This window comes from Aplysia californica, unplaced genomic scaffold (genome assembly GCF_000002075.1).
Source record: "Aplysia californica isolate F4 #8 unplaced genomic scaffold, AplCal3.0 scaffold00789, whole genome shotgun sequence".
Taxonomy (NCBI): Eukaryota; Metazoa; Mollusca; class Gastropoda; order Aplysiida; family Aplysiidae; genus Aplysia; species Aplysia californica.
This window is the reverse complement of record NW_004798059.1, coordinates 134,574-145,780: the sequence shown is the minus strand read 5'-3', so window position 1 is coordinate 145,780 and position 11,207 is coordinate 134,574. Positions and strand designations below refer to the sequence as shown.

The 11,207-nt window shown below is 40.2% G+C and overlaps 1 protein-coding gene across 1 annotated transcript; it reads right to left on the bottom strand.

The window, feature by feature from the left end:
• Nucleotides 1–789: 789 nt before the first annotated feature.
• LOC101859133 (epimerase family protein SDR39U1) lies at nucleotides 790–10,410 on the bottom strand. Its single transcript, XM_005109555.3, has 6 exons — nucleotides 10,304–10,410; nucleotides 8,057–8,163; nucleotides 7,251–7,336; nucleotides 6,515–6,636; nucleotides 5,882–6,028; nucleotides 790–1,743 (listed from the first exon to the last, which is right to left on the bottom strand). Exons 1-6 carry the CDS (start codon nucleotides 10,317–10,319, stop codon nucleotides 1,334–1,336), a joined length of 888 nt encoding a protein of 295 aa, XP_005109612.1. The 5' UTR covers nucleotides 10,320–10,410; the 3' UTR covers nucleotides 790–1,333.
• Nucleotides 10,411–11,207: the final 797 nt, after the last annotated feature.

Below are 11,207 nucleotides of genomic sequence, written 5' to 3'. Positions count from 1 at the left end.
GGGAGTTTTTCACCCTTTTTCTCAGTCCCAAGAAATTCAGGACTGTTGGCAAGCCTGTGGTTACAATCTTCAAATACATGTAGCCAATACAGGGCAAGCCAAACTGATTCACATCCTGACATCCAAGAAATCATTTCGAACAAGCCAACAGAATGAATTAGCTACCTAACAATTACAATCAAGCACATAACAATTTGACAAACTTCTCAGGAAAGACAAAAACAAAAAAGAGAGATTCCTTTTAACATGAATATTACTCACTCACACACACACATGCATGCACACACATACAAACACACACACAAACACACATACACACTCATGCACATGGAATCACACCAATGTTCACACTCACATACCCAAACTGAACCTAGCTTAAATGCTCCCGGACTTAACAAGACATTGGATGGAAAAGTATACAATTTATAAGGGTGCCACTTGGAGAACAATTCCGAGATCAAAAATCGTTTACGGACATAACAGAGGCTTGTAAAAGACAGGGAACCATCCACTACAAGCCTTCCCAATTCTCGGGGCACCTAGAAACAAATATTGGCCCAACCCTGAGCAGGGAGACCCACAACTATACAAGAGCCTGGCAAACAGCAGCTTTCGCACAAGAGAATGGGATGTCCTTTTCAAGATGAATGAGAAGAAGAAAAAAAAAGAGGTAACAGCTTGATACAGACCTAAAACCTCAGGAAGTGATGCTGTACATTTACTCACTCTCTCTCTCTCTCTCTCCCTCCCTCCCTCCCTCCCTCCCTCCCTCCCTCCCTCCCTCCCTCCCTCCCTCTCTCTCTCTCTCTCTCTCTCTCTCTCTCTCTCTCTCTCTCTCTCTCTCTCAATCACATATCAAAGTCTTCAACATACCCGTATACATAATAAAACCACAGAACAATAAAAGAAAAAAAAAATGAAACAAAGAAGCTGTTTCGTATGGTAAGCAAAATCCACAAGAAGATTTTTTGTTAAAAAATATACAGCAGTAGTACATCTTAATGCTTCTTTTAACTTACTAAATCAACACAAAAGCAGGAATCTTACTCTCTCAGTATCATGTTTCAAATGAATGAGTCATTCAGACCTGAAATTGGGTACCTAGAACATACAGCACTTTAATAACATTTTCTCAACATTTCAAATAACAGCAATATCCATCGGTTTAGGGAGACACAATTACAAAACCCCACTGGCAGAATGAGGTCTTGTGCAGCAAAACATTCATCAAGGTAGAGAAGAAAATATTATTAAAAACACACTTTTCAACAGTGCCAAAACCTCAACACACACACACACACACACACACACACATACTAAATTAAACACACGATTACGAGACGAGCTCTTTACACGCCGACGTCACGTCTGGATATTTGAACTTGTACCCCAACTCTAAAGCGCGTTTTGGCGTCACCTTCTGACCTTCCAGCATTACAATCCCTGCCTCGGAGCCGAACATGTTGTTTACAACGAACGCCGGCATGGGGAACAAGTGAGGGCGCCACATTGCAGAGGCAAATGACTTGGTGAACTCTCCACTTGCCACAACTCCGGGCGCCGTCCCGTTGAGCACACCCTTCACGTTGTCGTTCTCCACAGAAAACAAGATGATGCCGACCATGTCATCAACGTGTATCCATGGCAACCATTGTTTTCCTGACCCAATTGGTCCTCCCGCACCAAGATAAAATGGAGTCTTCAGATTTTGAACCATACCTCCATCTTTTCCAAGCACAACTCCTGAAAAAAAAGACAACACATAATAATAATAATAATAATAATAATAATAATAATAATAATAATAAAATAATGAAGATAATAATAATGAAGATAATAGTAATAATGATAACAATAATAATAATGATAATTGTATTCATACAACCCACATACACACTCTCCAGCATGCTCTGTGGGCTTTACAACTTTAGTTATTCCAGCAGACCCTAAAACATGAGTAAAAAAAAGTAATATAATATTCACAGTTGCCTGAGCGCTAGCGGCAGATTACATAACAATAACAAACAGACAAGATCTTTCGCCGTCTATAGAGGGTACGTACCCACCTAGGTGAAGGGAGGAAAATTCATGCAAAATATTTTTCCCAATGTCACAATGCTGGACCCCTCTTGGGATATGAACCCGCACATCTTAAGGTAGAATTCCTGAAACAGTGTCCCACTCATCAGTGATCCTTTCTTTTAGCAGTCAGAGATTACCTTCCTTTGCTAAAAGACAAGAAAACAGGCATAGCAGCAAAGGGTTTCCATTTGCATCCTCAAGATCCAAACAATAAAAATTATTGAAATATTTTGCTAAAATGAACAGCTATTTCCTTAGAAAGTAGACAAAATTCAAAGACTGGGTTTTTGGGGGGTAAACAGATGAGACCAAAAGCTTTCATTAACAACTAGTAAAACTACTTCCAAATAAAAATGTCACCATCTCCATTCATTGAGGGGTAAAAGAATTTTTTGTTGATAAATTTAACCTAATTTTATGAATACAGTGGGTGTCGCATTCAACGAGGTCGCATTCAACGAGGTCACATTCAACGAGAAGTCGGCTCCACATCAGCTTCAATGAGGTTGCAAACAGACTGAAGTCGCTTTCAACAACGTCACGATAACCAAATGAAAGCAATTAGCGGCCCCAAAAGCGAAGAATTTTTCTCCTTTCTCTCCATCTCACTCGAAGCACAAGACCCATCCTCGATTATTGACACATTGTATTGCTAAATCTAGTGTGCCTCCTAATAATTATGGGCCCCCAGGCCAAGAGGATGGGCGAGGGTTAGCCTACAGTAGGGACGGGAGGGGATGGGTGGGAACACGATGCAGGCTGTGAGAAACTGGATGAACTCTGGATGGGTAGGTCTAGATTGAGACCTTCATTTGGTTCAATTTTCTTTTCTTCCCCTGATAAAAAAATCCAAGCATCTGCCTTTACTTTACGTAGATCTAGGCCTAGATGTGAGAGGGTATGTTTCCACAAGAGAAAATGCAGAAATGATGGTCAGAACACAGCTCAAATACGAGCACACTGATGTTGTTTGAGGTTTTCGTCATCAATAGGGAACAACCTAGACGGTCATAAAAACAGGCCACCTGCAGGCGACTGACCTAGATTCCTTGTGGGCTGGCACACCCGTGTAGTAGGCCCACAACCTTATAGATTATTAGTAGTGATAAACCTACACAGCGGGCAGTTTGAATTACTGTTTGCTCATGCTTTGAAATTGGATTATTTCTGCCTAATGCAGTTTGCTTTTCAAGTCATCTGGACTATGTGAATATTTTCTACATCATTGTGTGTGTTGAGGAACAGAAGTGATGACTAATTAATTAATTAAAATTGACCAACAGTTTTGAGATCGCAAATTTGAAGTGCTGTTTGGCTGTACTGTCCGTAGGCCTACTGTTCATTTTCAGTCATTCTTCATCACCATCATACTGAATGCCTGGATTCTTTTAGTTGAGGCCTATTGCAGTTTGTCTTTTTTTTAAATCATCTGGATTGTGTGAATATCAAATATCTCTTCCATCAGTGTACGTGTTTAGATTAAACCTACAGTGAAGTTTTGACTGTGCAAGTTAAATTCAGATCTGTCTAAAATCCATGTCTACACAGTGGAGGCCCCCCTCCTGATCCGCACACTCTTCAATGACTTAGAGCCTCTCTATGCAAACAACCACTAAAACTGTCCCCGTAGATATATGCGTTTGTGCGGCCGCGGCGCGGCCGTGTTTTTTTCGCGTAATTCTGCATATTTGCATAATTTTTTATTCTCCGCGTTTTTTCACGTTTTTTTTCTTTTTTTTCACAAAACAATTAATTAACGCCTCGCCATGTGACTAAAGGGACGTAATCACCGTAATAAGTCTCATTTAAGAGAAAAGTTGGTTATTTCCCTTGTTAGAAAATCTTGGTTATGGGTTGGGGTTTTGTTCCTTGAGCATGTTCAATTTTTCAATGCATCAAAAGTTGTTGTTCTCATGTCTGCTGATGTTTCATGCTTGACAGGTGTCCCTGGTTTTAGTAATGTGCCTGCATCAGAGGTCCAGATATCCTTTTTTTTTTAAAAGCATTTTTCTTTCCTTTATAGATCTACAGCTGAAAGTTACAGAGATTATATTTTTTGGTTGGTTTGTTGTTTTTTTTACTGATGTGTATTGTTTTCTTTTCCAAATACACAACAAATTACTGATACTGATATGTTCCGTTTTCAATTTTTCTGTACATAAAACATGAAAATCAGGAAACTTCGCGTTGAAAAAGTGCAAAACATGTCACGAATGGTGTTACGGTAACTTGCATAATTTTTGCATAATTTTGCTTTTTTGTGTGCATAATTTGGCCTTCTAAATTTGCATAATTCTACGGGGACAGCACTAACTCTCCATCCTAACCCTTGATCTACATTTAGATCTAGATTAGCTTGTAACACAAACAATAGGCTAAAAGGACCATGTAGATATAAATCTATATCTAGACTCTGAGCGTATACGGATTATAATTATGGAGGAGCTCCTTTGTGTTTTTCCTAACCTGCATTGTATATTAATATCTGCTGTTCTTTCACAGTGCTTATATGCTTCTCTTCTAGGCCCATTTATTGCTTTCATCATGTGTGGTTATGACTCTGTTGGACTGTGACTGACACCTTCAAAATTTACTGAAGGAATAAGAGTAACAATGGGAAGAAAATGCTCAGTTGGTGGATGCAAAACTGGCTATGGCAGTCAGAAAGGTGCAGAAAAAGTGACCTTGTATGGATTTCCTTCGGATGAAACAGAATGTCGGGCATGGATTGCTAGCTTACCAAACATTTTATTCTATGAAAAGGTGTCAAAATCAAAAAACATATCAGTGTGTGCTCTCCATTTCCCTCAGAATGTGTCTATGGTTCGTCGTCGAAGTAAGCTCGTTCCTACCGTCCCTCCATCCATTTTCCCAAATGTCCCCCGCTGAAATGACCTCATTGTTTTTAAAGTGCCGTAAAACTGTAACTCAACTCGAGTCAACTTTCTGTCTTTCCATCGTTTTTGTCTGTCTAGAATAATTTTTACATGTCCGTTCATTTGAACACAAACACAGGAAGCTAAACCATTGAGAGAGAGAGAGAGAGAGAGAGAGAGAGAGAGAGAGAGAGAGAGAGAGGGGAGAGAGAGAGAGAGAGGGGGAGAGAGAGAGAGAGAGGGGGAGAGGGAGAAAAAGACCGCCTAGCCGTAAGCCATATTATCATTACGAAGGTCACTGCTTGCTGAGGGCCGAAGCCTGAGCAGCCGGTGTGCCAGCCCACAAGCAAGGTGTGTAGTTCTTGGGCTGCGCTGGCTGTTTTTTGGCCTAGGGACAACTGTTTTAATTAATGGTATTGGTACATCGTGTGACTAATAATAATAACTTGTCTCCTTTCTTTTTAGCCTTAGTCACGTTCAACGAGAGGTCGGATCAAACGAGGACAAGCTGGTCCCGGCAACCTCGTTGAATGCGACACCCACTGTATTGAATAATATTTTGCTCTGTCACATTTGGGTCCTTTGACAAAATGTGTGAAAGATGCATTTAAGGGGGGAGGGGGGGGGAGGGGGGTAATAGACTTTTACCTCTACATGTATATCTCCTCCTGTTTTCTAACAAAAAAATATAGTCTACAAGGAAAGTCGTTGTTTCAGACAGATGAAGGTCTTAAAAAGTGTTAATTTTTTTGTAAAATAAAAAAAGGGAAATGGCAAGCAGTCTTACAGATGATTGTCTTGGACACGTGACCCTTAGAGATGACTCAACTGTACAGCTACACACCTTCATACTTCATCCAAAACAACAACCATGAAAAGATAACCGAACCCTCCCCCCCCCCCTTCCTCCCAAATGCACTGACCTGTTCTCACAATGACAGATCTGGTGCTGACAGTGTCGGGTAGTGCAGCCGCCCGCTCCCAGTCCCGGGTCAGCTCAGACAGATAGTCGTAGGGCTCTACAAGACTCTCCTCTGTGTACTCCTTGTTCGGGTGTGGTTTGTAGTAGGCTGAAATATAGGAGATGGTTTTAGGAGAGATATATATACTTACTTACTTATTATTACTTTTTCTGTCCTCTTTTACCGCAGTGTTGAGGAGAGAATGGTATATGCAATACATAAATCAAAAGAATATTATTTTATACGGTGATGAAGAACCTTGCGGAAACAGTATGATCTGCCTTGTTTAATTGTTAAAAAGCAAGCTTATAGAATCTATTTTAAAAATACCTTCTGAAAAAGCGAGATTGATATACTTTTTGTCAAATTATTGCTAATTCGTTGTTTTGTTCATTTCTCGATTGGTAAGATGAGATCTTAACTGCCCAAGACAAACTTGAATTAAACAATGAACATTTGCAAAGATACAATACAGAAAAAAACTTATAACTTAACATCAAACGCGCAGACACATCTATGTACAATGAACACACACACATACCTGGAAGAACCAAGTTTTACGTGTCTATGCTTAATAATCTGGCAATGACTCACAGACTCCTGATAAGGACACAAAGACTTTCGGAGGCTTTGACGACTGGGCAATGGCTGCGCTCAAAAGACGAGTCTTGTCCACACGACTGGCTCTGATCCTTTCCTTGAAATCTGGAGTCCATCTGGAGAAGAATTTTAGAAATAATTATTTATTATCAATTTATGAACATTCAGTTCCCTACTAAGTAGAACAGCTGAACTGAAATCTACAGGGGAAAAAAAAAATCCCAATAACCAGCAATAAAAGAAAATAAATGTGTGACTTGATAAATCTACGATAACATACAAAATCAAATCATTATTGACTGCACCAGAATAAGTAGGAACGAGCCCCATTCCTTTATCAAAATGAGAACACCTGTACTTATAAATACTTAATTGACTGTTCCTTAAGTTAGAAAGGAATTTTTTCAGCATATTAAAATTGACTGCTTTTCTTCAGGATATTAAAATTGAAGGCTATTCTCTTTGGCTTCCAACTGCTATGATGTCTTTAACTGCACAGCATTCACAGGGGAACCCCAAATTTCTAATGCTCATTCAAGAAACCCAGGGGTTTGATCCCACAAATCCTCCAATCAGGAATGAGAAAACCTAGGTAGAGATATACAATTATCAGCCCAGCATGAAACCAGCATTGAGTTCTTCAGCAAATAGGGCATTAGCCTTACTTTATGACTACCCCCCCCCCCCCAAAAAAAAAAAAAACCCTAAAAAATCAGCACACAATACAAACTTTTTGAATGGCTGCAGAATGGGTTCACCAGACATGCTGACAACAGCGATGCAGTCTTCAGGGAGACCAGAACGAGAGACATCTTGCTGCAGAATGACAATTATACAGTTGAAACTGTCTGAAACAGCCATCCATAATCCAAGTGGAAAGTGACATGCTAGGACAGGTGGCCATCTTACACAGAGTTATAATGTACCAAAAAAAAAGTATTTTACTGAGAGGAATGGGAAATAGCTATTTGTACAAGTGATTGTCTTAAATACTGGTGGACATTAGAGTGGGTTAAACTGTAGTAAATACGACTAGCCTTTGAGAAAACATGAGGTTTATGGTCACTCCAGTGTGATGAGTTTCTTTTAGGCTTTTACAGTGTTGTAGTATTCCACACCTATCAGGCAAAATATGGATGCCAGTGTGCCCACTGCAACAAACTAAAATCAATGATACGCTCTTTTTTCGTCAAATCAAATTTCTGCAACAATATTCATTTGCTACTAAAAATAAACAGCAGGCGTTTTATTAGAGTATACAATACCTTTGACACAGTTTCCTAATTTCCACAAACACAACATTTTTGTGTCTCTGGCACGTACAAATCAATCCTGTTCTTTTCAAGACAATTGATGGCAAATGTTTCTATCTCTGCTTGAAAAGAAAATTTGAAACCAACCCAGAAAAAAAACCTATTTTCTCAAAAGCAGTATACACCGACAACTGCTGTTGAATAGTAGTGAACACAAACCAGTGAGAAAATATCTACAAAAAACAAAAATAAATAAGAAAACAGAAGTGATCAATTTCCTTACCCATGTAATACGATTTGGCCCCGCATTTCTCGACACAGAGATTACTTTATAACCTTTGCTGGCTCCAAGTTTAGCAAAGTGTCTTCCAATAAATCCAGTTCCGCCACCTAAAATAAGAAATGATAACATAAGTATAATATACTTATATATTATATTATGGAAGCACACAATACACATAACTATATAAATCTAGAATTATATCTCTTGCAAACGTGTCAAAGAACTGGTGTCTACGTAGGGAGGAACGTGAGGTTGGACACCACTCGGAAAACGTGGTGGGGGAGGTTGTTGAGTGGGATTAGGCACAAGGAAGGAGAGGGGCGACAAAACTTTCATGGCACCGCTTTCACAATGCTCTATGCACTTTTCTCCAGTGGTGGTGGGTAGTGAAGGGCTCACGGGCTTGAGCACCCCCCCCCCCTCAAACTCTATCCCAAAGTAAATGAAAGTGTCTTTTGTAAGCAGTGACAACAGTGATTGGATAAACTAGCAAGCCGTCAATTTGATCACTCTGTGTTCATTGCATGCGATCATAACGGTTTCAACTGCTCATTTAGTTATTTAAGACACTTAACACAGAGTGATCAAATTGACGGCTTGCTAGTTTATCCAATCACTGTTGTCACTGCTTACAAAACAGTGGAACTCGGATTCAACGAGGTCGCCGGGCCTGACCTAAAATCTCGTTGAATCCGAGGGTTCATTATAGCAAACACGAGGTTTTGTGAAGATAATTACAGGCACTTTCTAAGCAAGTAAGGTATAAAGAGAAGTCACAAGTAGTGTCTGAAATGCCTGCATATTATGAGCTGTGTGAAAAAAAAAAAACGATTCGTTCAAATGCACATGCCTGTGTCATCTCGATTGTTTACCAAAAACTTGTGTTGCTGTGAAGAGCCTAGCATACGGCAACTTTTGATTCTATAGACTAGCGCACAATTCATTACGTAGATATCTACGTCAAGACTAGCTTGTCATTGCAATAATGATCAGTTGCCGAGGGGAAAAAAAGACTGTGACGCGTTAGTTTCTGCGACGTTCAACGCCTGGACCACTAGTGCCCTCCCCCCCTCCCCGACACGCACACACAGTCACATGTGTGCAGGCCGCCCATCCGCCCCCCGACACACGCCAGAGTAGACATGTGCGCGTGCCAACAATGCATGAGTTGGTATGAAAGAACGCCGCTGATTGATCGCATGCAATCGACTTAGTGAATATTGGTTCACGATGCAGGTGCAATGGATGGTTTCCGGGAATAGATAAAGTTTGTTGCGGGAGAAAAATGAGCGAAGCCACATCTGCGGGGGCTGTTCTCACTGGAAGCGACCTCGTTGAATCCGAGCTCGCTGATTTAAGTGCTCGTTGAATCCTGGTTATTCTTATTGATTTTAAAGTAGAAAAAAAACGGGGAATCCATTCATCTTGTTGAATCCGAGTTTTCATTGAATCCGAGCTCGTTGAATCCGTGTTCCACTGAACTTATGGCACAGTCAATCATTGACATCAAAAGTAACTCACTACCACAACCGCTACTGTTGCGGGCAAAGTAGCTCCGACGTTTGGAAACCACACCTGCAACTTTCGCAGTTTGTATTTTGAATTTTTTTTCTCACGTTAAAACTGCACCATTTGCAGTACTTACCGGTTCATCTTTTTCGCAGCCCATTCAATTATCTTTCATTAGAAAGAAACGAAACCGAAAACCGACGAGCGCAAGTTGACTTATTGACTTTTACGACAACCGCCATTAGAACTGAATTTAATACGTTTCCCACAACGGCAGATCGCTTGTCTTCGACCGTTTTCAAACATGATTTGATGACGAAAGTGACCCAGAAACCGATGAATTGGCCGAAGATTGTTATGACAAACTGGGTGGGGAAATTTGCAAAGGAGAGTAAGGTTTAGTAGGGCCCCCAAAACCTACATCTAGGATTGCAGTAGTGGGGAAGGACGTGAGTAAGAAAGGCAAAGGGAAAGTTGACCAATTTTTGAAAACTTGTGGAAAAAAAAGTAATAAAACAAAGCAGTAATTTCATCAGGGCAATCTTTATTATATGTGTTCAAAAACAATGTTCCAAAATTTCAAGTCTCTATGTTTATTAGCAAAAGCACATTGATTTTTTAAAATTACCCTTAAAATGACTGGTACACAGGACAGGAAATAGTGACCCCGAAAATGGCTGGTAATGAGTGAGTTAAAGTTAAGATCTAGATCTATCTAACAGCAGTTCTGTCACTTACCAACTATGATACTCATGTCGGAATGAAGAGGAACGAACTGGATGCAACTGCAATGGAAGTATAATGTCGAATCTGGAAGTGGAAGCGAAAATTTGATCTTGAACTTAGAACCTGTTTGCGAAAAGAAATTGATTCAGTCAGTCACTTGCCTTGACTTCTAGATCTAGATCTAGATCTAGTCTTGACAAAAATATGATAGAAGAATCTAGATCTAGATTAGACCTAGATAGATCTATATTAAATTATTGGCCACTTCTCACCCGGAGTGAGAATAGTGCAGGCGAGTCTTGTGGCTATTCTCACCCGGTGCGCGTTCACCAAATTTTGCATTCACCCTAAACCACAGAATTCTACACTGTGATAACAGAAAAATTGTAGAATTCTGTGCCGTGAAAAAACGTTCCATTACAACTGTAGCCTACTAAAAGCGTACAATTTTTGTCTGTGGGCAGTGGAGAGAGAGAGAGAAAGAGAGAGAGGAGTAGCGCGAGAATTTCCGGGCAAAACAAAATGGCGACCCGCGTAGTTCGGCTCGATTCGAAAAGTTAAATAGCCGTAGCATCTTTGTAGACAACCAAATTAATTTACTTTTGTGTTTTAACATCATTTTTTAACTTTGTTTTGGTCAATTTGATCGTCCACACCGATAGACAGTATTCAGAAAGAGACAGAGAGAGAGGGAAGAGGGGAGGAGTTGATCTTGCGAGAACTTCCGGCGGGTGAGAATAGCCACTTTCTAAATTATTATCTAGATCTAGATCTAGTAAGGAAGTGGCTATTCTCATCTGGGGTGAGAATAGAAAAACGATCCACCTCTCACCCCGGGTGAGACGTGCCAGCGCAGGCTATTCTCACCTGGTGCGAAACAAGACCTGCTTTTCCTCATTTTGGAATACTGTCTATC